This window comes from Pituophis catenifer, unplaced genomic scaffold (genome assembly GCF_029215685.1).
Source record: "Pituophis catenifer annectens isolate HBS135680 unplaced genomic scaffold, rPitCat1.0.hap2 SCAF_7, whole genome shotgun sequence".
Taxonomy (NCBI): Eukaryota; Metazoa; Chordata; class Lepidosauria; order Squamata; family Colubridae; genus Pituophis; species Pituophis catenifer.
In genome coordinates this window covers 63,908,126-63,936,004 of record NW_027256887.1, presented here as the reverse complement: position 1 = coordinate 63,936,004, position 27,879 = coordinate 63,908,126, and the positions used below count along the sequence as shown (strand labels likewise).

The 27,879-nt window shown below is 38.7% G+C and overlaps 1 protein-coding gene across 1 annotated transcript; it reads left to right on the top strand.

Annotated features, from left to right (window-relative positions):
• The first annotated feature begins 94 nt into the window (after nucleotides 1-94).
• On the top strand, nucleotides 95-27,568 carry KCTD17 (potassium channel tetramerization domain containing 17). The gene is made up of 7 exons (XM_070947248.1): nucleotides 95-313; nucleotides 3,731-3,839; nucleotides 18,356-18,447; nucleotides 19,438-19,533; nucleotides 20,190-20,315; nucleotides 21,944-22,141; nucleotides 27,473-27,568. Exons 1-6 carry the CDS (start codon nucleotides 95-97, stop codon nucleotides 22,127-22,129), a joined length of 828 nt encoding a protein of 275 aa, XP_070803349.1. The 3' UTR covers nucleotides 22,130-22,141; nucleotides 27,473-27,568.
• The last annotated feature ends 311 nt before the right edge of the window (nucleotides 27,569-27,879 follow it).

Genomic DNA, 27,879 nt, shown 5'->3' with positions numbered 1-27,879 from the left:
AACTACAAGCCCCAGCATCCTCCGGGGCTCAACACCTGCAAGCCGCGTCCCGCCTCTTTGGGAAAGTAGGAGGGGACGCGCCCAGAGAAAAGAGATGAGAATGGAACGAGGGGAGGACGCACCGGCTGCACAGAAGGCTACTTCGTACGCGTGGGATTGCTCGCAACAGCCGCTTCCCCCCAGCAGCCGAGGCAAATGGGTTCGGCTGAATGTCGGGGGCACCGTTTTCTTAACCACCAAGCAGACCTTGTGCCGCGAGCAGAAATCCTTCCTCTGCCGCCTTTGCCAGGGAGAGGAGCTGCAGTCAGATCGGGTAAGCGCCCGCGCTCCACCGACCCTCCAAGGAAGCGCGGTTGGTTTGCGAACACGCGAGCGTGTCTCCCCCTTCGCTTCAATCGCAGGGCGGGGAGAGCGCCCAGGCTCCCGCTGTGGCCAGCAATGAAGTGTGTGTGTGTGTGTGTGGGGTGTGTGTTTGTGTCCCTTTGTTTCGGAAGATTGGAGCCCACTTGGGAATAATCTTGCTAAGGGATCGAGCTTTCCCCCCCTCGCTTCACCCACTTTTCGAGTCTTGCCCCCATAAGCAGAAGTCTTTTTTTCCTTTTTTTTTTTTGCAAAGTCACACTCGCATGTTTATTTCGGGAACGCAAAGTTGGTCAGGAGGCTCGAGTCTCTTTCTCTCCCTTCCCCCCCCCCACATTTTTTCTCAGGGTTTTGGAGCTTTACATAGGAACGAGGGTTTCTTCCCGGTACGCTTCGGCTACCCAAGTCTTTTAAAAAGCGAGGCAAGTCTTTATAGAAGCATCCGTTTTCTGGCGGGGCGTCTCTGCCTGCCTGATGAGCAACGAAAGCGTAAGCGAGGAAACTTGTTTTTAAATGCCCGCAGGCCAATCGCTCCGCTTGTTGAAAAATGCGGACGCCGAGAAAGTCTCCAAGCTTCTGTTTTTTGCACGCGAGTGTGCTGATTTCAATGGCTCGACGGGAGATAATGTTGATCGCCTCTTATCTCCGAAGCGCGCCGATTTCCGCTAAAAGCAGCGGTAAAGATCGCGAAAACTCCACTTGTCCACCCCAAGGGGCTGCTCCGCCTCGAAGAAATCTTGCCCAGTACTCAAAATAACCGCGAATTTAGGAATCGTTTCCTTCCTTTTCCTCACCGTAACATCCCTTGTGTTAATGTGGGTCTTTTAGTCAATTTATCTTGGCGCTCGAGGCAGCTTTTGCTAAGGCTAATGTAGTCTTGGGCAGCCGTTCAAAAACTTCATCCGCAGGATGTTTTTGGGTTGTTGTTGTTTTAAATGGAGTAAAGCATACCCTCAGTCAGGGCGGTTGACTTAAGTGTTTATTCTCCAAGGATATGCATAAAGAATACAGCCTTAAAATAAATATTATGATAGGATCAAAAAGCTGCTGACTTTGGACAACATGTTAGGTTAAAATGTGGGATGGCTGGATTTACACACAACTAAGCTAGGCTAAGAGGGGCTTTAGCATATTGAAGGAATTCAGCCACTGTGATAATGTAATTTGTGAGCCAGATTAACAACTAAAGCCATAATAACTAAAGGAGAGTTCATTTAGATGCAGCATGTTAGAACTTGGCAGATATCTTTTAGTCACTCTGATTTACACTTCCATGACAAACTGAATAGAATTTATATAAAATTTAGTTTGTTGGGTGAACCCGGCCAATTTGATTAACTCAGATCACATCTTAATCTGTTTTATGAATACTGTATAGTCTTCGTGATGACATTGTTTCAAATTGGCCAATATTATCTGGAGGAAGTACACAGTTGTGCCTGCGTACACATGCACAAGTACACACAAAGTATGCCTGCACTGCCAAATCCCTCTCTTCCTATATTTCTTGGCAACTTTGCTTTTTCTCCCCCTCTGATCCTGCAGATACATGCAATTGCTTTTGACTTCGTTTTGCAAACTTAGCCATTGTGTTTTATGTAAATAATAGTTTATGCCATAGCACAAGGCTTGAACAAACTCAGTATATTGATGTAGTGCATTCATCATTTATCTAAGAAATATTTAAATACTTCACAGCTTAAATACCATTATAATTATTTGCCCTGAATCTCCTGCTATTAAACTACATTAAATGACTTAGGGTTCCCATAAATATGACAGAGACAAAAACCTCTTTTGCTGAGTGTGCATAGTTTAAAACAGACTTCCCTTTTTGCCCATTATTCCCTAGTTCCTTCCACCCCACCCCCCCCACCCCCCAAAAAAAACACCTCCTATCTCTGCAAGATGTTTTCTCTTTGGAGAGTTTTTCCAGATTGATTTTTTTAAAACAGTTTTGAGATACAATCATTTTTTTTTATTGCAAAAGTTTTACAATTACATTTTCACCCCCTTTTTTCCCCCACCCCACCCCATACTCCCTACCCTAACCCTCCCAAACCCCCCCAACCCTCCCCCCACCTGACTTCCACAGAATATAATCCCAACAAAATCCCCTTTTTATAAAACCTGAACCCCTCAAACCCCCCTCTAATTTTTCATCTTCACAAAATTCATACATTTCTATTTTTATATAATACTTTCAATGAAAAGCTATTTGATACTTCCTAGTTTGATATTTGTTCTGCACATAATCTATCCATTTTTTCCATTCCCATTCATAAATCTCTTGTGAGCGATCTTTTAGATATGCTGAAATCTTCGAGATATAATCATTTGTGAGATATAGCAGTCATAGGTGAACAGTATATCTGTGTAACACATTTAATGTTGGCAGTACAATTTGTTTTATTTTTTTCCTAATGGATGCTATCTTGGAATGTGTGTCTTGTGGGTTAAGGCACCAGGCTAGAGATCAGGACATCAACTTTTCCGGCCTTAGGCATGAAAGCTGGCTGGATGAACTTGGGCCAGTCCCTCTCTTGCCTTCAGAAGTTGTGGGAGCTTCATCACTGGAAGCTTTCAAGAAAATACTGGACTGCATTTGTCAGAAATGGTGTAGGGTCTCCTGCTTGGGGAGGTTGGGGGGTTGGACTAGATGACCTATAAGGTCCCTTCCAACTCTGTTAATCTGTTAAAGGTGGCTGTTGTGGAGAAAATAGGAGCAGGAAGGAGAATTGTAGATGTTCATCACTTGAGTTATTTATAAAAAAACGATAAAGGCAAGATATAAATAATAAATACCTTCCCCCTTTGTAGAGTTGTCAAGATCTGTTTCTGATCAGTCATTGCCACTTTATTCCCATCAATATGGTATGTATGAATCTGTCTTATTCTCTCTCTCTCTCTTTCTGTGTGTGTGTGTGTATAAAACATTTCAAAAAGTTTTGCCCTGTTTTGTATCATTTTATATATAAACTTATATTAATGCCCATTCAACCTTTTTGAGAAGAGTCCTTGAGCTCATTTTCTTTTACCACTCTTCAGTAATGAAGGGTCAGCAAAATTGGTTACACGACTGCTGATTTCTAAATGATTTCTCACTGGTTTAACTTCAAGGCTTATATAAAAAGCACATGTCCCAATTGGTGTTTATAGCCCCTTTATTATGAAAGCTGACCGTTAATTCTTTCTCTCGGCTCTGTTTTTAAGCAGTTAATGAACCATCATAATATTTCATTTGTTATCCCTGAAAACTAAATTTATTCAGAGGTTTGGGTGAAGGATTGTATTCAAAAATCTTTTGAAGATTCAAGTAAACAAAGAACTCAGAAAACATGGCTTGTTTGGTTCTTTGCTTTTGGTTTAGGATGAGACCGGCGCGTATCTCATAGATCGAGATCCAACTTACTTTGGACCTATTCTGAATTTCCTCCGGCATGGGAAACTGGTACTGGATAAAGACATGGCTGAGGAAGGTAAGTCTATAGATCTGTATGTTCCGGAACCCAGGTATATAAATGCCAGTACAGGTATTCTTTGACTTAGAACCATTCATTTGGTGACCATTTGAAGCACTGAAAAAAGTGAATTGCGACTGTTTTCACCCTTAACACCATTCCAGCATCCCCAAGGGTGTATGTGATCATTTATGACTATTGCACTATCCTGGGGTCATGTGATCATCATTGGAAACCTTCCCAGCCAGCTTCTAACAAGCAAAGTCAATGGGAGAAGCCAGATTCACTTAACGACCACATGATCCACTTAATAACTGCAGTGATTCGCATAACTGTGGCAAAAAAGGTCATAAAGTGGGGCAAAACTCAACACTTTGCAATGAAATTTTGGGCCCAATTATGGTCATAAATCAAGGACTAGCTGTATTGTTTATGGTAGGCAATGAACATAATTGATTGCTAAGGGCTATTTATTGAAGTGCCTCTGAAATACACTTGTTTCCAATGATGATCACATGACTTGAGAATACTCTTGTCTCTGCATCTATTGTCTAAAATTATATTTCATTTATTTATTTATTTATTGGTTTGATTTATATGCCGCCCTTCTCCGGAGACTCAGGGTGGCTTACAATGCGTTAAGCAATAGCCTTCATACTTTTGTATATACCTGCATAGCAGGGCTTTTGGCCTCCCCTAAGCAGTGTTCTTTTTTACACAAAGTCAGCTTATTGCCCCCACAATCCGGGTCCTCATTTTACCTACCTCAGCCTGGAAGGCTGAGTCAACCTTGAGTCTGGTGAGATTTGAACTTGCAGTAATTGCAGGCAGCTGGCAGCACTTTAACAGCACTTTAGCCGCTGCGCCACCAAGGCTTCATGACAGTAATATTATAGCAGGACCTTAAGAACATGTTAAATATTTTCTGGCAATATGATCTTTTTCATGAGATTGAACGCTTCACATATTTTCTCAGGAGATTCCCCATGTTCTATTACAAGAACATAGAATGATGCATTATACCAAATTAGACTATTCGTCTGACACGGTAATATCGTAAATACATATGCAGTAATAGGGTACCCTCAAGCTTCTTTTTACTGACCAAGGACCCATTTTTTCCACTATTGTTTTCTTCTTAAAAATGGGTAAAATGGTTTTCTAAAGTATTGAACATGAAAAACACAAATGTAACATAAATCTTAAAGATAGATATAGCATAGTTAAAAGACAAACATCCCCTAAACCAGGGGTCCCCAACCCCCGGGCTGCGGCCCACTATTGAGTCACGGCCCATTTGGAAGCGGCTCGTGTACGTGGGGTGGGGGGAGCGTGTATGCGTGTGCAGCTCCACTCATGCAAACGGCAGGCTCGTGCGCGAAGCTCCGCTTGCACAAATGGAGATGTATGCACTTGTGTGTGCCTACCATTCACACAGAATGATCCCCTCTCTCCCTCCTCCCCTGACGTGTCGGGCTGCCAAGTTGGAAAGGTTGGGGACCACTGTCCTAAATTGTCTCCCAATTTATATGAAAAATTCTCCAATATTTGTTTTGCTCACATCTGGGATACGGCCCTATCTACTTTTTACCCTACCTCTGCCCTTTATGGTCCACAGCCACCCTGCATAAAATATTAACTGTAGCTCCGGTTGCTATGAATTTCTTAGCTCTGGTTTATGATGACTTACAGCAAAGAGTCTCTGGGGTTCAGAACAGAATCTGTCTTAGCCTTGACGGAGAGGCAGATGTTAACCCAGGGGACTTCTGGATGAAAAACAAAAGATTTTACTACTGAGTAAATTGCACCTTTATTTCTTAATTGGTTCTTTCTCTTGCCCTTCTTCTATTATATAGAGATATGCTTATTCAAATTATCATTTATATTGGCTGTGTACCTTTTTCTTTCTATATAATAGCTGCTTTTGTTTGATTCATGCATAATTGTTGTTTTATCTTTATTTTTATAATATAAGTAAGGCCATTTTGGTGAAGAAGTCTGGATAACAAAAATTTAAAAAATAGGTCCTGCTTAGTTATTTTACCTATCTAGTGGCTTATAACTTGGTATCTCTTTGCTGAGGTGTACTTTCCAAATAGCTCTGCTAAGATGTACATATCTTCAGAAGATTTTCTCCAGAGAAAACCTGAATTCTGGCATGCTGCCTGAACTCACAAAGTGCCATAGTTTAAAACTAATACCTGCAGTTGTGTAGAAGGGTGAGCTTATGTTCAAGAAGAAAGAAATATGGCAGATTTATTGAACGATTCCCGTAGACCCAAACCTGTCTTGTCATAACAATTAGCAATCTTTATAATCAATTTCAACAACTCCATATCTAGGTAGTCCTCAAGTTATGACAATTGAGCCCAATATTTCTCTTGCTGAGTAAGATAGTTGTTAGGTGAGTTTTGCCCCATTTTCCAACCTTATTGCCACTGTTGTTAAGTGATTCACTGCAGTTGTTAAATTAATCACATGGTTGTTAAGTGAGTCTGGTTTACCCATTAAGTTTGCTTGTCAAAAGGTCGCAAAAGATGACCACATGACTCCAGGACACTGCAACTGTCACAAATACATGCCAGTTGCCAAGCGTCTGAATTTTGATCACAGGCTCATGAGGATGCTGCAGTAGTTGTAAGTGTGAAAAACGGACATAAGTCACTTTTTTCAGTGCTCTTATAATTTCGAACGATCACTAAACGAATGCTTATAAATTGTACGACATTTCCCTTAAAAAAGTTAAATCAGTAGGACATATAAGTGTACTACACTAAACCTATAACTAACATACTTGTTTTGCTGCTAAGATCCAGTTTGATGTAAGGGATTAAGGCACCAGGCTAGAAAACAGGAAACCTCGAGTTCTAATCTCACTTTAGGCATGAAGTGAGTTGGTTGAGCTTGGCCAGTTGTTTACTTGCAGACTGAGGAAGAGGGAACTAGCATGTCACTTCTGAAAAATGCTGCAGGGGGTAGTTGCTGGGAGACAATACTGACTTGAAGGCACATTTTCCCCTCCCATTGCTGCTGTGCCACATCAACCAGCTGACTACTGCGCACCTGCTGCTAGCTTCCTTCTGATTTTCAGCCTTGTTGCTTTCCCCCAAGGTGGATGCCCTCTCTCCCCACTCCCTTTGGTATGCAACTGGACATTAATCTAGCAGCTGAAGTGAGGAGAAGAAAGGAGAGACAGCCAGGCTAGTTTCTTACAAAATAAACGGGTGGAATAATAGTTGCATACTTTATCTTAATCTGGGTCAGAGATTGACGTCTTTTTATAATGAAAGTTGGCAATTCCTACTACCCCACTTGGGGATGCCCGCATGAATATTGTCCTCACCCACCACAACCATGCTGAGGGGTTGAGACTCTGAACTTGAAAATAAAGAGCAGTTGTATTTATTTATTTCTGTACTGTGGTCCTTGCTTTGTTTGAATCTAGGGTCTATTTTTAATTGCCTGCATTCCCTTAGTGCAGTTCTGTGTTGGGAAAATGAGAAAGAGGCCAAACAGTGCATCACAAGGGTGATGGTTTGTACCCTTGTAAATACACTGATGCTTGGTATTCTAAATATTTAGTTTTTGACTTTGTAAGAAGCAGCGTCTTTCCTTCAAAAAAAATAATAATCGTTCTGTTGAATGCTATTTTTTACTTTGTGTTCAGAAATCCTAACAACCAGCTGCCAATGACATATTTTGGTGGCACTCTTGTTTGTGATAACAAACAGCTAATTAAACAGTAGAGCAAACCATCCAAATAGACACAAGCTGTAATTTCCAGTGGTCAAGGAAAAGAATATAAATTCTTAAGTAGTAGTAAGAGATAGAAGACAATGGGAAGGAAAGAGGAAGTCTGATGTTGAAAGCTACATCTTACGTTGTTTTTATGTGTTTCTTTTACTTTGCTTTTAGTATTTCATTCTCTTGTGTCTTTCCTAATTTTTAACATCAGCTTGAAGAGTGTAAAGTGATTTATGCTTATAATAAAGTTTTTTTTTCCAATTTAAAAAGAAAGAAGCTGATGAGCTAATTCACAGCGTTACGCCATTTCAGTTTCTCTGTTCTGACAGTTTCCTTTCCTTGTGGGAGTAGTTGGCAGTGGTGAGAGTACTTGTCTGAATTATTCAAAGCATAATTTTCTTACAGCACAAAAAAGGAGTAAGAATAGGGAGAAGAACTCACTGAGTTCAGAGTCCATGAGATTAAAGGTGCAGTATGCGTTATAAGAATTCAGCTACATGTTATGGGAACCCATGTCTGGTTTACTTGGGGACATGTTATGTGCAAACAAAAACCATGTCTTGGTAACCTAAGTTTAGAATTTAGCATGTTACAAGAAGCCAACTGATCACTCTTGAAGAATCTGAAATTACAATATTTTATTCTTTTTCTATTCTGGTTCTGGTTCTGGTTCTGGTTCTGGATACTACTCTAATATGGGAGGCGAAGGAAAAGAAGAACAATATCATTGTCGTGATGATGACAGTAATTCTCTGGTGATTGAAAAAGAAACTGCTTCCTCATTTCCCTTCCCACAACTTTCAGACTCTGAGTGGCTGTATTTTTTGCTTTGTTTATTAATATATTCCCCTAGTTTGCTGAGGAAGGAAAGTGACATATTGTGAGGTTCCTAATAAGGCTTCAGGTCCAAATAGATTCTTCTGGTGAATAACAAAATGCTAGTTCCTAAGTGTAACTTTAGTTCCTCAGTGGTTTCATTAAGTGCCTGGATCCCACATGCCTGCTGCTGAAATGCATCACGTGGGTCCCTCTAGGGAAGCAACATGAGGATGCAAATGATGACAGATGAACAAAATGGAAGACAACATTTTATTTGCTTATGTAGCAATAATTTCATGCCAATTTCCCTTAGGCTAATATTTCTCAACCTCAGAAACTTTAAAATATATGGACCTCAAAACTTCCAGCCATCCCCAGCCATCAGTTGCAACCTGGTCTCTGATATTTTGGGCTAGAAATTCCCAATTCCTTAATATTCCTCTTCTGTCTGGCTAATAATGCTGTTTAGTGGATATTGATATCCACTGTAATAAAAATAAGAGCAAAATAGATCCAACAAGTTTTTATTTGGCCATCATTGGATTAGAGCTAGATAGTGGATATGGCTGAAGATTTAATCTTGAGTGTTTCTTCATGAATCAAATATCTGTATGCTTGGTGATATAATCTGGTTAATTAGTTAAGGCTAACTAGAGCATGTGGGTTGAATCCAAGCAATGATTCATCCTTGAAAGGGGGGGTGGTCCAACCCATGCTTAAGAAGACATTCCTCTCTCAAGAAATCATGCTGGATCTGACTGTGTTAGTTAATTTCTGGACTGCTTCCTTTTTAGGGAAAGTTGTTAAGAAAGTAGGTTGCAGTTTCAAAGCTCTCTAGATGAGGTGGATTTCTGGATCTCTCCCAGTAAGGTTTCAAACCTGGGTGCAGTGTAGATATAGTATTGATTTGATTTGTTGACTTGTGGCAGGACTACTGTAGAGGTGGTATTTCCACTGGTTTCCTTGACAGTATTGATACCATTGATTATTATATCCTTTTGGACTGACTTAAGTGTTGGAAGTTATGGAATTGTTGTGGTTCTCTTTTCTCTTGGGCCATTTCAAATTGGTGATGATGTGGAGATGAGAAGAGAGATCTAACTCAAGGCTCTTGCTTTGTAGGATAGCTCGAGGCAGGGTGGATAAAAATCAATGATTTTTTTAAAAAAAAATCAAAAAAATCAGATTTTTTTTATTTAAATCGGATTTTTTTTATTTAAATTGGATTTTTTTTATTTTTATCAAATTTATTTTAATAAAAAACTTTTGAGTTTTTTTCTATTTAAGATACATAAATAATTTAGTTTATTCAGCATGAAATGGAGCTTAGTTATGTAGCATGAGGCTGTATATTCTGCAACACTGGGACTATCGGTGAGTCAACAGTGGGTCAAAGGAGTAGCAGAGATGACAGTTGCTCTTTAAAAAATATGATTTAAATCGAGTTGATTTAAATCAAGCCTTTTTACTAGTGATTTAAATCATGATTTAAATTGTGATTTAAATCAACTCGATTTAAATCAAATCCACCCTGGCTCGAGGCTTGATTCTTTTCTGATTCCTGTTTATATAAGATTGCTGGATGGTGTCATCCATAGGCATGGAGTTGGATGTACATCTCAACACTGGGTCTTCCAAATGATACCATCAATATTCTGTCTTGATGTATGGAGGCTATACGGACCTGGCTGAGGGGGAACAGGCTCAGACTTACTCTTGTAATACAAGTAGCTGTGGGTTTGGGATGCATCTGATCTAGAGACTTTCCATGTTCTTTCTGGATAGAATAGCATTGCTCCAAATCTACCCAGTGTGCAGTTTGGGAGACGTACAGCTCTTGTTCTAAGAGGAACAACACCAGTTGTGCCTATGTTTGAATCAGGAGGCTCTCCTCCTTGTCATTAATGCCTTAGTCACCTCAGAGTTGGATTACTGCAATGGTTCCATATGGGCTGTCCTTAATGACCTCTCAGAAGCTACTGCTGGCCCAGAATGCAGGGATGTGAATAGGGTACCTCTCTACTTTATGAGCTACATTGATTACCAAAGCTTCTGAGCGTAGTTCAAGATTCTGGTTCACACTATGAAGTTTTTCATGACACAGGGCTGGGTTGTTTGCAAGGCTGAAAAATAATATTTGAATATTTTTGCTCTTCTGGTTAGATCTGGCAGGGCAAAGTTTGATCAGACACGGTTGACAATGTTGTGTCACTTAGACAGTGTCATGAGGCAAGACACAGGAGTTGTGCCTTCTCTGTTACTTTCCTGCCCTTTGGAACACAATTCCTCCTTGGGATTTGGTTGGCCCAACCTTTTCGGCCTTTCAGAGGGCATAAAAATCTGTACCTTTTCCCAAACAGTAGGAAAATTAAGCCAACAGAATAATTCTGTTGGTTTAATTTTTCCCAGTACTGAATGTCCTTATGTTTTGAATTTTGTTTTTATTTTTAAGTCATTTTATATGGACTTAATTGTTGTTTACAAATGATGTACACTGCCCCGAGTTATGTGCTGAGTGGGAGGCTTTATAAATCAAGCTAACTAAATAGATGAAAATTTATTCTTAAACCATCTGTCGAGTTGGTTGAGTTATTTTTCTGATAGGCACAATTTTGTCACATTTCCATATGGTAAATCAGTTGGTTTTAGTGGCTGAAAAGATTTAACTCACTGGATAGATTTATACATCAAACTAAGATATATATATATTTTTTAAAAAAATTATATATATTGAATAAGCCAAAATAGCTTAGTTAGCATATAATGCTTGTGTCTAAACAAGCCATTGGAATGCTCTATTATGGACGACTTAATGACCAACTAGCATTTACTATATTTACCCAAAAAGAATCTAGCTTTCTTCTTGAAGAATTACTTACGGATGTAGTACATTTTATTGAGAGAATTAGAAACTAACACGGTTCCTGTATAACTGCTGAACATGAGCAAATGAATGGGGGTGCAAAGTGTGAATAGATATGCTAATCAAGTTTAGTCTTGATCACCTCTATCTATTTGCTTATTTAGTTTGTTCATTTGTTAGATTTATTTCCCACCTTTCTATCAGGAGGTCAATACATAGTGAAATACATAGCACTTTGACCTCCCATTTTTCTCCAAAACAACTGTGAGATTGTTTAAGCTAAGAGACATAAATACACATATGTGAGAGTCTTACATGAATACATTTGTTGAAGGAAAAAATACACTTCAGGATTGGTTTCAAGAAGAGTTGGACATGAAAATGCTACATCAATCCAGGGGATGGCTTAGTAGTTTTCAGAAAGTTGATCTTCTGAAACAATATGTTTATGATACACCTGATCATCTTAAATTCAGGTTCATCTTTCTTTTGTGTAAATATGGAGCTTTCTTTTTGCTGGGAAAAAAAAATCAGAGTGAAGCCTCTTCAGGTACCTCAAAATTTGCTCTGAATAAGATAAGAAGGAGCATGCTAGCAGCTTGCCTCAGTTCTATTTACTCAGAAGTTCAGCTCATCACGAAGAGATGATTAACAATGGAATGGGTACCTAAGGATATGTCTAGAATTATTATATTTTGCTGGCTTTCTTAATGGGTTGCTGGAAGTATATTTTAAAGCAAATGAAGATATCTGGAATTTTTTTTAATGCTGTTACAATTTTGTGCTGGAGAACTAGGAGTGTGCAGTTAAACCTCTTACTGTGTAAGAATGTTATGAGTAAGCTATCAAGCATCTTTTGTTTCTCTTTTTATTTTTGTTTTCCCTTTCCCAATTGGAGGAAATTAGAAAGAACAAAACCCTTCCCTTCTTGTCCTGTCCCTTTCTCATCTACCCTCTCCCTCACCTCCCCTGTCTTCATGGAAGTAGAAAACTCAGAGAAGCAAACTTTTTATTTAGGCATGCTATTTCTGTAATAAAATGTCCTTTTGAATCTGAAGCATCTCTTTCAGGATTGTTTTAACAGGCTTGGTTCTATTCACATGCACATATTCTACTAAATATAGACTCACTGAGCTGGAGAAACTGAAGACTTTCCCCTACACTTTGTTGCATAACAGTAATCATTTATACACTATTAAGTGCGATGCTACTGAGAATGGTTCTGAAAAGACCATTCCAGCATTCTACTCATATGTTTAGATATATTTTTCTCCATGTTTTTTTTTTGTCTTATTTCATGCCAAGCCAATAACAAGTTATTGAGATAACTGATCTACTTTCAAATTAGGTAGAAAGAGATCATATAGAAATGGTGATTAATTCATTTTCTCTTTGCAAAATTCATACTAGCTTCTCTATGGAAGAAAATCACCCCTCTTTTATTCAATTCTTTATTCAGAAATAGGGCATATTTATTATAATGAAATGAATCTATTGCATTAGAAAATGAGAAAATCGGATCTTTCAGAATAAATGTATTGAAATATGAATAATATTTATCCAATTTTGAAACGATGAATTTCAATGCAAGTATTTTTGCTTGTTTCCTTTCATTAAGATTCAGTGTGATCTGTAGTGATTTCATAAGTACTATTTCTTTTTTTTTTTTTTGCATTTGTATGATAATTCTGTTATCCAGGCTGGTATACCAAATGCAAGTTGTGAGGATTTATGCCACCTTTACTAATATGTACCCTGTTTTCTCCAAAATTAGACATCCCCTGATAATAAGCCCAATTGGGCTTTTGAGCGCATGGCAATAAGGCCAAGCGCTTATTTCAGGGTTCAAAAAAAAAAAAAAAAAAGACAGGGTCTTATTTTCGGGGAAACACAGTATCTATTTAGGATGGTCACTTCTTAGTTGAGTATTGGACTCAGTGCTTCTTCTCTTTTATCCTTCTGAAATCTGTACTCTTTCAAGTCTATTAAACATACTGCTGTTCCATTTCTTTCCCCTCTTTTGAGGTCGATTTTGTTTTTGTTTTTTAGGGGGGGGGCCTCCATGTTTTATCTGATTACCTTAAATTTCCTTGTCGGTTTGCATGACCTAGTAGGGGGAAAAAAAGAGAGACTCATATTATGTGAATGATCAGTATATTAATTACAAACTGTTCAGTATTTGTCAGATTATTTCTCTCTTCTTCTGCCTTTTCAGAGTCTTTTTTGTCTTCAGCTTTCGTCGTTTGACCTGTGCTTGGATTTGATATTCCCCTAAAATATAATTTGGTCTAGTCCAGTCAAAGCTTTGTTTCAATCAAAAATTAGCATATGGTAACTTTGCATATGCAAAACATAGCATCTGCAAAAAACAGCAAATGCAAATTTGTAGGGAAATATAAGAATTAAGATATAAATGGGCTGTCAAGCTATTTTCCTAAAATACAGAATTTGTCATTTTATGAAGATCTTGGTTTTATCAAGCCTGGGGCTTGGCAAAGAGGATAATCTTATGTAAATGGAAAGGAATATATTTTCCTGATGAATTCAGATAAGAGCCTTATCTATTTTTGAAAAGATTTTTGCTCTAAAAATAAGAACAATATATTTCCATATGATCCAGACTGACTAATAAGATTGAGGATTGAATTTATTCTTTATTGATGCTAAATGAAAATTATATGAGGAATGGTCATATCTATCATATGGCTACTATTGAGGAATGGACTTTGAAGATGGCCAGTTTTGCAGAGATGGCGAAGATTTCAGCATATTTAAAAGACTGTTCACAAGAGACTTATGAGTGGGAATGGAAAAGGTGGATAGAATATGTTCAGAACAAATATCAAACTAGAAAGTATCAAATAGCTTTTATTTGAAAATAATGTACTAGAAATTTTTTAATTTTAATTTTTAAATTTTTAATGTAATGAGATAAAGAGAAAAATTATACAGGGGAGGGAGGGGTTCAAGTTTATATATAAGTGTTATATTAGGGTTCTTTATGAGTATGAGTATATTATAGGGAAGTCTGGGGGGAGGGGAGGGTTAGGGAGGTTGGGAAGTTTGGGGGGGTAGGGGGGGAAAAAGGGGTGAAAATGTAATTGTAAAACTTTTGCAATAAAAAAAAAGAAAATTATATGGATATTTCTTCTTTTTTTCTGTTACTAGTTCTCCCACATTTTCTTTTTATAGTGTTTAATCACCTCCATGTACATTTTTTTTCATTACAAACCGCTACATTTTTATCAGTATTGTAATTGCTTGTATTCTACTGTTAATAATAATTAAAAAATTAAAACACATGAAAGAAAAATAGCTACATATGCTTATGTGAAACTATGAGAAAAAATGTAATTGTAATAAATCTGATTGAAGGTGGATTAATCTTATTGAGTGGAATGTGGAAAAGTGAAATTAAGTTTAATTATTAATGAAAGGATTAAAGTGCATGTCAGAAAGTATGGATTGGTATGATTAGGTAGTTGTGAATGCCCATGAAAGTAGGTTCAGTATCTGGAGTAATCTTGAACTGAGCGGTATTAAAAATCTAATATATTAGTTTTGATGTGATTTGATTTGGTTAATGTTACACTCAAATGACAAAGGAAGACCCAGGCTTAATTGAATGTGATTCTGGAGAAAAATGACTTGTCAGGTGACTTGAATGAATGATGGGAATCAGATAAACATTGGGACTGTTCAGAGTTGAATGAAAATGATGATTGTTTATCGCATACTTGGTAAGAAATATGTGTTTGTTATGAATTCAGGATTTATGTTTTAATCACATGTACACATGGAAAAGGAAGGAATACAGGTAGTCCTCAACTTACAACCACAATTGAGCCCAAAATTTATGTTGTTAAGTGAGAAATTTGTTAAGTCAGTTTTGCCCTAGTTTACGACTTTTCTTGCCACATTTGTTAAGTGAATCACTGCAGCGGTTATATTAGTAACTTGGTTGTTACATGAATTTGGTTTCCTCATTGACTTCGCCTGTCAAAAGGTCACAAAAGGTGATCACATGACTCCAGGACACTACAATTGTCATAAATGTGAGTCAGTTGTCAAGCATCTGAATGTAAATCACATGACTATGGGGATGCTACAACGATCATAAGTGAAAAATCGTCATGCCACTTTTTTTGAAGCTGTTGTAACTTTGAATGGTGACTAAATGAACTGCTGTTAAGTCGAAGACTACCTGTATAAATCAAAAGCTTTACTGATTTGTTTGTGATGAGAGATTGAAAGAGTTAGTGAACCATATAATGATGATGAGAGATCCTGAATGTGAACAGAACATTCTTGACAGTTTTTGATTGCTTTTTGGGGGGAAAAATCTAGGCATAGAAAGAAGGAAAAATATGAAGGAAATAGAAGTAGAGGAAGTGGAAGTGGAAGAAGAATCAGACCCATAGAGCTGGAAGGAGCATAAGGATCAAATATGATGATCCTGTATGAAAAGTATAGTGTTGTATAAGTAGTGTTGTAACAGAAAGAATGAGAAGTATTCATAAATAAATTTGATGTGGAAGCTGCTAGGAATGGAATGAAAATAGATATTAACATAATGTACAGATATATGTGGAAGAATTAAAATGGGAAGTATGAATAAGGCTAGTTATTCCTCATATTACATTACTAATTTTTGTATTGATAGGCTTGGGTTGATCTATTGAGGTCTATTTCAGTTGTATGTTTCTATGATAAACTGATTCTCTTAAATCAAAATCTCTTCCTCATTTTGCAGCAGGCAAGATTATGAAAAAGAGATGCACTTGCAGGTTTACTATAATGTTGGTGGATAAAGTTCTGTTTCTGATGTCATATAGTTTCTTCGTTTAAAAGTCTCGATTGTGTGTCTTTGAACATATTTATTTATTTATTTGTATTCCGCTTTTATTATTTTTACAAATAACTCAAGGCGGCAAATATATCCGATATATCTTCCTCCTGTTTTCCTCACAACAACAATACTGTGACGTGAGTTGGGATGACATAGACATTGAGCTATAATATACAGTATATCACAGAAGTGAGTACACCCCCTCACATTTTGTATGTATTTAAGTATATCTTTTCATGTGACAACACTGAAGAAATGACACTTGGCTACAATGTAGTGAGTATACAGCTTGCATAACAGTGTAAATGTGCTGTCCCCTCAAAATAATGCAACACACAGCCATTAATGTCTAAACTGCTGGCAACAAAAGTGAGTACACCCCTAAGTGATAATGTCAAAATGGGGCCCAAAGTGTCGATATTTTATCTGGCCAGGCCACCATTATTTTCCAGCACTGCCTTAACGTTCTTGGGCATAGAGTTCACCAGAGTTTCACAGATTGCCACTGGAGTCCTCTTCCACTCCTCCATGACGACGTCACGGAAATGATGGATGTTAGAGGCCTTGCGCACCTCCACCTTCCGTTTCAGGATGCCCCACAGATGCTCAATGGGGTTTAGGTAGGAAGACATGCTTGGCCAGTCCATCACCTTTACCTTCAGCTTCTTTAGCAAGGCAGTAGTCATTTTGGAGGTGTGTTTGGGGTCGTTATCATGTTGGAATACTGCTCTGCAGCCCAGTCTCTGAAGGGAGGGGATCATGCTTTGCTTTAGTATGTCACAGTACATGTTGGCATTCATGGTTCCCTCAATGAACTGTAGCTCCCCAGTACCGGCAGCACTCATGCAGTCCCAGACCATGACATTCCTACCACCATGCTTGACTGTAGGCAAGACAAACTTGTCTTTGTACTCCTCACCTGGTTGCCGCCACACAGGCTTGACACCATTTGAATCAAATAAGTTTATCTTGGTCTCATCGGACCACAGGTCATGGTTCCAGGAATCCATGTCCTAAGTCTGCTTGTCTGCAGCAAACAGTTTGCAGGCTTTCTTGTGCATCATCTTTAGAAGAGGCTTCCTTCTGGGATGACAGCCCTGCAGACCAATTCGATGTAGCGTGCGGCATATGGTCTGAGCATTGACAGGCTGACTGTGCACTCCCTTCAACCTCTGCAGCAATGCTGGCAGCACTCATGTCTATTTCCCAAAGCCAACTTCTAGATATGACGCTGAGCACGGGCACTCAACTTCTTTGGTTGACCATGGCGAGGCCTGTTCTGAGTAGAACCTGTCCTGTTAAACTGCTGTATGGTCTTGGCCACCATGCTGCAGCACAGTTTCAAGGTCTTGGTAATCTTCTTATAACCTAGGCCATCTTTATGTAGAGCAACAATTCATTTTTTCAGATCCTCAGAGAGTTCATTGCCCTGAGGTGCCATGTTGAACTTCCAGTGACCAATATGAGAGAGTGAAACACCAAATTTAACACACCTGCTCCCCCTTCACACCTGAGACCTTGTAACACTAATGCATCACATGACACCAAGGAGGGAAAATGGCTACTTGGGCCCCATTTGGACATTATCACTTAGGGGTATACTCACTTTTGTTGCCAGCAGTTTAGACATTAATGGCTGTGTTGCGTTATTTTGAGGGGACAGCACATTTACATTGTTATACAAGCTGTACACTGACTCGTGTGAACTGGTAGCGCTGGTGGTGGGAAGCTCTGCCCACCCGCCAGGACGTCATTACGTCCCATTTTTTACCCTCTGCATATGCACAGAAGGCTCTGCGCATGCGCAGAGGAGGTGCGAGCATGCTCAGATTCCCGAACCGGTAGCGAAGGTAAGTCCATTTCACCACTGCTATACATTGTAGCCAAGTGTTATTTCTTCAGTGTTGTCACATGAAAAGATATACTTAAATATTTACAAAATGTGAGGGGGTGTACTTACTTCTGTGATATACTGTACATTTAGTATTAAATGTTTCCCAGTATTAGAAATATTCCCTTACGTGATTTTTCGCTGTAGTCTTGCCTTCCCGCCATAGATTTTGATTGCCTTTCCAAATTTGATCTCTGTGAAAGATATCACACACGTGTCATATTAGCTTATGATTCTGCTGTGAGTTAAGTTTAAGGATTGCCAAATCTTTTCTCTTTAATACCCAAATGTTTATATTTTAATTACTTAATAGTGAGATTGTTCAGTACTTAGTGTTTTATTGTTATGCTCTCTGCTATTATTATTAGGAGTTCTGGAAGAAGCAGAATTCTACAACATTGGGTCTCTAATCAGACTAATAAAAGACAGATTGGAGGAAAAGGATTACACCATAACCCAGGTTGGTTGGGAAATGTCAGAATTATATTTAAGAGAAATTGCAAACAAACGTGCCCAGAATGTTAAGTTTCATTTTACAAAAAAAAAAACTGAACAACGATAAATGTTACAAGACTGGGAATAAACAAGCCAGCATTTAATTGTTAAAGCAGGAGCTGTTTTAATTCAGTTAATTTTGGGGTATTTGTTATTCAGTGTTAATTATGCAATTGGAAAGAATGATTCTTGAAAATTCAGTCAATATTTTTGGGGAAAAAAATCATATGTGGGAGCTGTGAAAAGGCAGTACTCTTGGCACTTGGTCTTTGATTGTTGTTATGAGAGAAGTGAGAAGCTGGAAAATGTCCTAGGATTTCACATATTAAGCTACTTGTCCATATATCTTCCATTTGGATTGGCAGCAATTCTCATACAGTACTGTAACTTTTCCCAACCAGGGGCCTTCCAGATATGTTGGCACAATTTCAGTTTCAACCATAAATGATCAAAGCAATATGGGCTGGGAATTCTGGGAAATGAAATCCCAACCTATCTGGAGGTTACTGAAATGAGAAAATCTGTGCTTTTAGATCTCTTTTAATGGGAGATAATGACTAAATCTTTTAAGGCAGATTGCACTTTTTATTCTCATGTGTGGCCTTGCTCTGAATCTCCACGTGAGAATAGTGCAAAACATTTCATTTCAAGGCATGAAATTTTCAGATACGAAATTTCATGTCCCTCTCCTCCTTCCAAGTTCAGAACCGCTCACTCCTTTTGCCTTATAATAAATCACATCACTCATAAAGCAGCACTACTTATTTTGATTGCCAGAAAACTCTATCTATCGATTGCTTCTGTCTTTTCTATAGCATAGAGTTCTCTTCACTATGACCCAGAATTGAGGATGGGAAGCAACTGCCTGGCTTTGTTTATTAATAGAAAATCTGGACAGGTAGACAGGAAAGTCCTTGCTGATATGATCTGTTGTTCCTTGTCCTGTTTCTTCTAGGTGCCACCAAAGCATGTCTACAGAGTACTGCAATGTCAGGAGGAAGAGCTCACACAAATGGTTTCTACAATGTCAGATGGGTGGCGCTTTGAACAGGTATACAAGATTATTTAATTTATTTATTAAATTTATTAAAAGATTATGAATATAGGTTTCCCAGTGTAGAATTGGATAGTGATTTCTCTCTTAGCTCTTACAAGTAATTCACGAACCAGATTCAAAGAAGGAAAAAACATGCTATTGACCTAATAAACTTTATTAGTCATCCCCCCTTCCCCCCCACTTCTGACTGCATTCCTGGGAATAGGTTCCACTAAACTGTATGGTGCTTAACTTTTTAATAAACCTGTGTTGTTCTGTAAGCACAGGTAAGATTGCAGACATAAATTGTGACTTGGCAATACTCCCAATTCTTAGACTATATAAGTTTAAGATTTATAGATTTTTCAGATCCTAGAACATTCCAAACTTAATTGGAGATCGAGGGGAAATATTCCTTAGCTCTTTCTATGGCATGATAAAAATCTTTTGGGAGATTGAATCTTTTCTGGCTCTATTGAAAAACATGGTTACGTTTCTTTTGTTTCTTGTCATATGAAGACCACTGTGGAGGACAAATGTGCTCACATTATGTCTTCTGTACTAATCCTAACATTTGCCCTCTTCAGATCTTATGTTCCTTTTCAGACCAGAAGTGTTCCCAAATTTTGCATCATTTGGCCTAACTAGCGTTCATTCATCTCTTTCTACAGTTGGTGAATATTGGGTCATCCTATAACTATGGGAATGAGGATCAATCAGAATTCCTGTGCGTTGTCTCGAAGGAACTGTGCAGCTCACCCAGTGGCCTCTGTTCTGAGTCCAGCCGGAAACTCAAGGTTAGAGCAGTCCGTAAAATCCAGAAATTTAAATGACTTATGTTCTAAACTCTCTTTTCAGCTATCAAATGGCAAATGTGTTAAGACTTGTTCTCTGATGTTCCCTATCATGTCCAATCTAGTTTTAGAAATGTTTATTTCTAAGCCTTTTCTGCCTTTTAAAAATATTATTTCTGGAAGGATAAAAAGAGTGAAGACTCTTTTTATAAGGAGAGATGGAGCAGAATTACATTTTGATACCTATTTTCTTTCATAGATATGATAATCCTAAATTCAAATAAATTTGTAGTTCTTCAGAATTGCAAGCATTTTGCTCACACCTGCATGGTATTGTCCTGCTTGGTTTTCTGTTACCTGATATTCCAGAGTGAGGTACTTTCTGAAGTGAGGTGATTAGTCCCAAGTTCTTCATTGACAAAATATTAATCACATAATGTGTTTATGTATTTACATCCAGATACATGATCTAGTTCAGCAAAGGTAACATGATACCTTTGAGAGATATTGTGTCCACCAGTCTCCCTATTCCACCTCACTTTTTAAAAGGTTTTTTTTTTTAAAGTAAAACAGGAGGAAGATGAAATATTGCAGAACAAAGCACATATATTTTCAGGAATGGGGAACTCATCAGATTTGTAGACGACATAGCCTGCACTCCAGAAGAAAGGGTTAAGATACAGAAGGATCTTGACTTGAACATTGGGTTGTATCTGACAAAATGAAATTCAGTGGTGAAAAAAGTAAGGTTTTACTTTCTAGGCAAGAAATGCCAAATGCACAGGTACAGTATAGGTGGTACCTACCTCAATAGTAGTTACTGTGAGATAGATCTTGGAGTCGTAGTGGACAATCAGTTAAATATGAGCCAGCAGTGTGCTGCAAGTGCCAAAAAAGTCAACATAGTCCTAGGCTGCATTAACAGAGGGATAGAATCAAGATCACGTGAAGTGTTGATACCATTTTACAATGACTTGGTAAGGCCACACTTGGAATACTGCACCCAGTTTTGGTTGACACAATGTAAAAAAAAGTTATTGAGACTAGAAAGAATGCAGAGAACAGCAACAAAGATGATTAGGGGACTGGAGGCTAAAACATATAAAGAACAGTTCCTGGAATTGGATGTATCTAGCAGTTTGATGAAAAGAAGGACTAGGGATGACATGATAGCAGTGTTTCAATATCTAGGGAGTTGCCACAAAGAAGAGGGAGTCAACCTATTTCCAAAGCACCTGAAGGCACAAGAAGCAAGGGATGGAAACTAATCAAGGAGAGAAGCAATCTAGAACTAAGAAGAATTTTCCTGACAGTTACAACAATTATTCAGTGGAACAACTTGCCTCCAGAAGTTGTGAAGGCACCAACACTGGAAGTTTTAAAGAAGAGATTGGACAACCATTTGTCTGATATAGTATTGCCTGAGCAGGGGGTTGGACTAGAACACCTCCAAGGTCTCTTCCAACTCTATTATTCTGTTATTTCCTAGTCTTAAAATTATTCTCTCAGCCTTTGGGCTATCCCAGTTAACTAAACCCAAAGCTGCAGCTCTGTTCCAGAATCTTTACAAAAGAGGTTGAATCACCAGGCCCTTACTGGTGATATTCCTATTTCTGTTGTTCCTTCCTTAGGTGCCACCTGCTGTAACACAGAATTCTGAGGAAGACCCAGAAAAAGAACAGCAGAATGACGAGGAGCTGCAGCTGCAAGACGTTGAGAGGCAGGAGGAGGCACCAGTGCAAGCCGATGGTGGAGGAGCTTCAAAAGAGGGTGCATGGAATGCCTGTGTGGGCATCAAGCAATATACAGAAGCTTAAGGCTAGTGAGAGGTGGGCGAAAACTGTGCATTTGGCAGCTGTTGCACTTTGGTCTGAACTGTTTATTTTAATACTAAATTTGTAGCAAGCTCCATCAACCCAAGATTCCACCGATTCTTTTTCTTCTTGTGACCTTTTAGAGGCCTTTTACTTTCTGCTCTTTCCATTTTTCACTCCTTCTCCTTTTTTTGTTATTTTTTTTTCTTTGATCCTTCTTCCAAGCCTGTCTTTTTCTCCATGAGCCAAGAATCCTGCGTTGTAGACTAGTTTAGACTTTGGGCCTCTCTTTCCCGTTCTGTTTTGTTAAAGACAACACATCATCGTCACACCTTTTATCCATTATTCACCCGGCACCTTCCTTTTTCTTGGATTTTTTTTTTTTTTTTTTTTTTGCGCTGAGATGTAGGTAACTGGACTGAGACCATTTTGAATTTGTCTTCCAGCATAAGCCTCATGATTCTGAGAAATGGAGTATCACAGTAGAAGATTAAAGGCAGGAGAAGATGACTTCTCAACATACAAAGCAGCCTTTTAAAAAAAATGAAATGGAGAGTGAGCTTTCTGACTTGGCTGTATCTTTCTTTATGGGTAATACTTTTCCAGGGTCTCATACAAAAGTCTTTTCTACCTCTGTTCTTTGAGATATCATTAACCGGAGAAGCCAGAGATCAAGTTTGGTTCTTCTGCATGCCAATTGTGTGCTACTTTTGGCAGCCACGCATCCTTCCATCACCAACAATATATTGTTACTTATATTGAGATCTAAAAGAAAAACCAAAGTTTCGTGTTGCAAAAAAAAAGTCTGTCTTTGCTGAGGGTAAATTTTGCCATCTGCATTTTCTTACTATCTTCGTTACTCAACTGTATCAAGGTACCTCCTGTTTCTTGCCAATCTTCCTCTTACCTGGAAACCAGAATGTTCTGTAATGTGATATCTCCTTCCTGGACAAGGGAGGGCTTTGATGTTGCTTCTGCTGGGAAGACTGTCTCATTTCCTGCTTGAGTCCTGCCTGCTTCAGAGAGTACATTGCCTGTCAGCTCTGTTATGCACTCCCTCTACATTGGCTGCTTTTCAGCTTCAGGTTCCCCCCCACCCCCAGTCCCTTTCCTTCTCTTTGTTCCTATAAACTCAACAGACCTTCTGCCATGGACATCAATAGCAGTATATTGTTTGTGGAAGTATCTCCCCAATGGCTGGGGTCAAACGAGGGCTGGTTTTCAGTGGCATGTCAGTGCATCGTCTTGTTTCCTCTCCCCAAGATGTCTCCTGAGTCAGTAACCACAAACTATGCATTCCCATACTTGGTTGGACCCCATACATTAACCACATGCCTTGGGGCAAATTGGGGGACAAAAGAGCGAGATACTGCATTTTGGGGTTTCCTGACTGCATCCAAACATGGAAGTAGGCAAAAGGTGTAGCTCCTCTTTTCTTCCCCTTGTAGATCTCAACAGGGAGAAAAACCAGACAATTAAATGAAAAAGGGGTGCCCAGTTCCCATCCTCCACTGTACAATGTACTCATGTGTCTCCCCTCAGGATTGGGTAGATGGGGAAAGGGTTGAGTTGTCTCTGGATGAGGAAGAACAACAGTCATTCCCCAAATCCATCAGGTGCTTCCAAAAAAATCAGATTTTCCTGAGTATTTCAGGAAAGGCTGCAAATCTCTTGGGCCCAGGCAGCCAGAATCTGTCACTCATATTCCAAGACATGTTCTTGAATTAGAACAGGATTGTGAGGGATGGCTCCTCCATGCTCTTGACACCCCATACCTCCCCTCAGACTAGAATGTCTCATACCTCTACTGTGAATGTCCCTGTGGCAGAAATTGCTTTTCATTTCACAAAGATGTGAAAGATGCACCCACAAATCCCCGAAGACAGGAAAATGGAGATCCCCAACGCTGAGCTTGTCAATCGAAAGGTTGGCAGTTCAGCAGTTTGAATCCCTAGTGCTGCGTAACGGGGTGAGCTCCCGTTACTTGTCCCACTTCTGCCAACCTAGCAGTTCGAAAGCACGTAAAAAATGCAAGTAGAAAAATAGGGACCACCTTTGGTGGGAAGGTAACAGCGTTCCGTGCGCCTTTGGCGTTTAGTCATGCCAGCCACATGACCACGGAGACGTCTTAGGACAGTGCTTGCTCTTCAGCTTTGAAACGGAGATGAGCACCGCCCCCTAGAGTCAGGAACGACTAATACATATGTGTGAGGGGAACCTTTACTTTTACCTTTATAAGAACCACTCTCTTTGTGAGGGAAGAGACAGAATTTACTTCTTCCCCTCTTAGGATATTTATGGGTACAATCACCCCATAAGTCAACAGTATGCAATACAACAAATATGTTAAGTTTATTGAATAAAAGCTTGAATATAATTGTTCATTTAATATATTTCTCAATTCTAACACAGCTAAATAGAAGTACATTTAGTACTGCTGTTCAATCCAATTTCTCCAAATAATGAAAGCAGAGATGTTATCTAAATAAATTATCAATTACTAAAGTTGTTTTGAAGGTCCTTGACTGGATTTTTTAGAGTGGAAAATACAATGGGAGAAGTAGAGGCAAAAGTATCAAACAAAATATAATAAGCTCTTAAACACTACCTACACTCTTTGCATTAACTCTTCACTCAGAATTCTTCTTCATCTCCTGTTTCATAACATTTATAGCATTAGACCTTGATCAGCTACTCCTCATCAATCCTATTATAAATATTGTTACAATTTCCAAATTGTAGAAAAATATTTGAGCAGTTCTTAATTGTGGAAGATATTTTTTTTTTTATATTTTTTATCCCAGCTTTTATAATTATTATAAATAACTCAAAGAAGCAAATATATCTAATACTCCTTCCTCATTGTTGTTTCCCAACAATAATCTTGGGCTGAGAGAGAGTGACTGGCCCAAAATCACCCAGTCAGCTTTATGTCTAAGGTAGAACTAGAATTTACAGTTTCCTGGTTTCTAGCCTGGGTGCCGTAGCCACTAGACCAAACTGGCTCTTTTGTACTTTACAAGTGGCACTTCTTGGTACTTTTAATCTTTTCATCATTCTTTCTAATTCATTGCTTTAGTGTACTCAGTCACGCTATTGAAATTCCATGCACCTAGGTTTTGGATGGATATATTTATTAAACTAAATATTTATCATATAGTTTATTAAGCTTATTATCATTATGATTATTGGAAGAGGTTATTTGCTGGTCATATATTCTACAAAATGTATACATTCAACTGCAATATCAATTGTCTATGGATCAGCTAGCTCAAATCACTTTTCCAGTATACTTTTGCTATCTCAGTCATGGCCAAGGCTTCTACTCTTAAGATTCAAAGAGAAAACTGGATCCAAATTATGTCAAGAAATCCGACTGGGAAAAGGAGAAGCTCACACAAGTTATGAACAACTAGCTAAGGCTGCTGTTGCTTTCATGATAGATTCTTAGCCAGAGATAAGGCAGTTAGTGTTGCCTCAAGGAAGTAATGGTGGCTGACAAATAGGAAAGTAACTCTAATTTCAAATTGGGCCTAATATTGGGTGTGTATATATGGTAATTTCGGTCAATTGGAGGTAAGGACACACTCTAGCAAGAAAGGTTCTTCATCATCACTCTGTACCTCGACCCTTTGCTTTATGGCCACTTTTTACTGGAACCAAATTGTAATCCTTTTCTTCTGCCCCAATTCCAGGATTTAGTTAAAAAAGATTGCCGCATACTATACATTGGATGACCAGTCAAGATCTACCTGAGCAGAATAGAGGAATTCAAACTCTTTATTTTTCTTGGGATGATTTCTCAGAACTATAAAGCCACATTATCCATACTCACCAGGGGGATCAAAGCTTGCATCAGACATTCCCATGAGACCTAGAACAAGGCAGGCAACTCTACAGGGAACTCTAGCCCACTTGCCTAGAAGAATGGCTTCTTTGAGGGTGCCCTCAATGCTAGTGCCCACTTGGGAGACATCTGTGGGGTTTCCACGTAGAACTCTGTGTCTTCCTTTATAAAACAGTGTAAACCTCACTTGCGCCTCTTGGCCAAAAGCATTTTAAAAAATACAGAAGATAACTGATAACAAGAACTAGGATTCCATCTTCAGAGGCAGCCATCACTGTAGGAAAACTATAATGAACTTACTGTGAAAGTTTTTTTTTTTTTTACAATGGGGACAGAACATTCAACCCATCCTGAGACATTAAAAAGGAGAAAATATTTGACCGCAAAGATTTATAGTCTAATGTATATACTGTTCATGCACTTCTTAGGGTTTCTTTTCTTCCTTTGTGATCTGGAATATCAATCCAAAACGGGGAAGGAGGTATACTCTCACAGAAAGCAATGTCAGATATTTTATAGCTTTGCCTATGGAATGAAGGGGAAGGAAAAACTCCCTTTAGAATGTCATGTCTTTGCTGTAAAAAAAACAACAACCCTTCATTGTAAATCTAATTTCCTGTTCCTATTCTCCCACCTAATAACCTTGAAGATTACAAAGAGGGCCTGGTGGCTCAGCAGACTAAAAGCATTGTGATTAACGCCAGCTGTCTGCAATTACTGTAAGTTCGAATCTCACCAGGCTCAAGGTTGACTCAGCCTTCCATCCTTTCTAAGGTAGGTAAAATGAGGACCCAGTTTGTGGGGGCAATAAGTTGACTTTGTATAAATATACAAAAGTATGAAGGCTATTGCTTAACACATTGTAAGCTGCCCTGAGTCTCCGGAGAAGGGCGGCATATAAATCAAATAAAAATAAAATAAAAATAAAAGTTGAATTTGATATTCCCAAGAAAACCAGGTTTTGGATTAGGTTACCAGCAGCAATCCAGGACTGATTTAGGTATTCTTAAAACAGTTGATTTAATCTGTAATCAGAATAGAGATTATGGTAATCAGTTTTACCATTTAAGGTTTTCTAATACTGTCTGGCTCATTCTATAGCAGGACTATCAAACTCGCAGCCCGTGGGCCAGATGCGTCACACGCTGGCTAAGGCCACGCCCAGTTTAGCAAAGGGGAAACCAGTCCCGATACATCACGTGACACCGCCGTGACGCCATGGGTTTGACACCCCTGTTCTATAGGAAGAATACTATTGTTGGTCTTTTATATAGGGGTACCCATATTTACCCTCTTCTCAGTGTATAAATTCTTTTGCTGTTGAGCAACATTGGCCTTTTCCAAGGATTATGGGCTTGACACATAGATGAGCTTTGTCTTTTGTTGTAAAGGAAGGATCAAGGCATCTCTAAGGCTCAACTTGCAAAGCGCTCCTTTCAGTGATCATCTGCAACGGGAGGTTCTAGCAGAAAAGGTTTCTTAATCTTTTGTCTCTGCAGGAATGTCTTGGCTCTCTGCTGTGGCCTGAAGGTCAGATAGTCTTTGAGACCACTGGTGCTTTGTATTCACCTGATTTCCCCACCCACCCACCCACCCTCCAGCTGCTTTTCTAGATACTACTTTTAGCTTTTCTCATGCATCCTGTTCATTTGTTTTGTCCTCCCTTCTCCTGTTTCCTGCCCTTGTTCCTCCTTGCCATTTTTTTTAAAGCTGTTACAAACCAGATGTCTCAGGATATGATGCTAATGATGATCAATGTCTCTCTCTCTTTTTAAAGTTAACTTTTAAATCTTTATTTTTGTACTGTTATTTAAAAAAAAAAACCACAATGGGGTGGGTTGTTAGAATAAGATGAAATATTGTATTTTCCAGTTTCTAAGCAGCACCCTCTAATTGCTGTATGTTC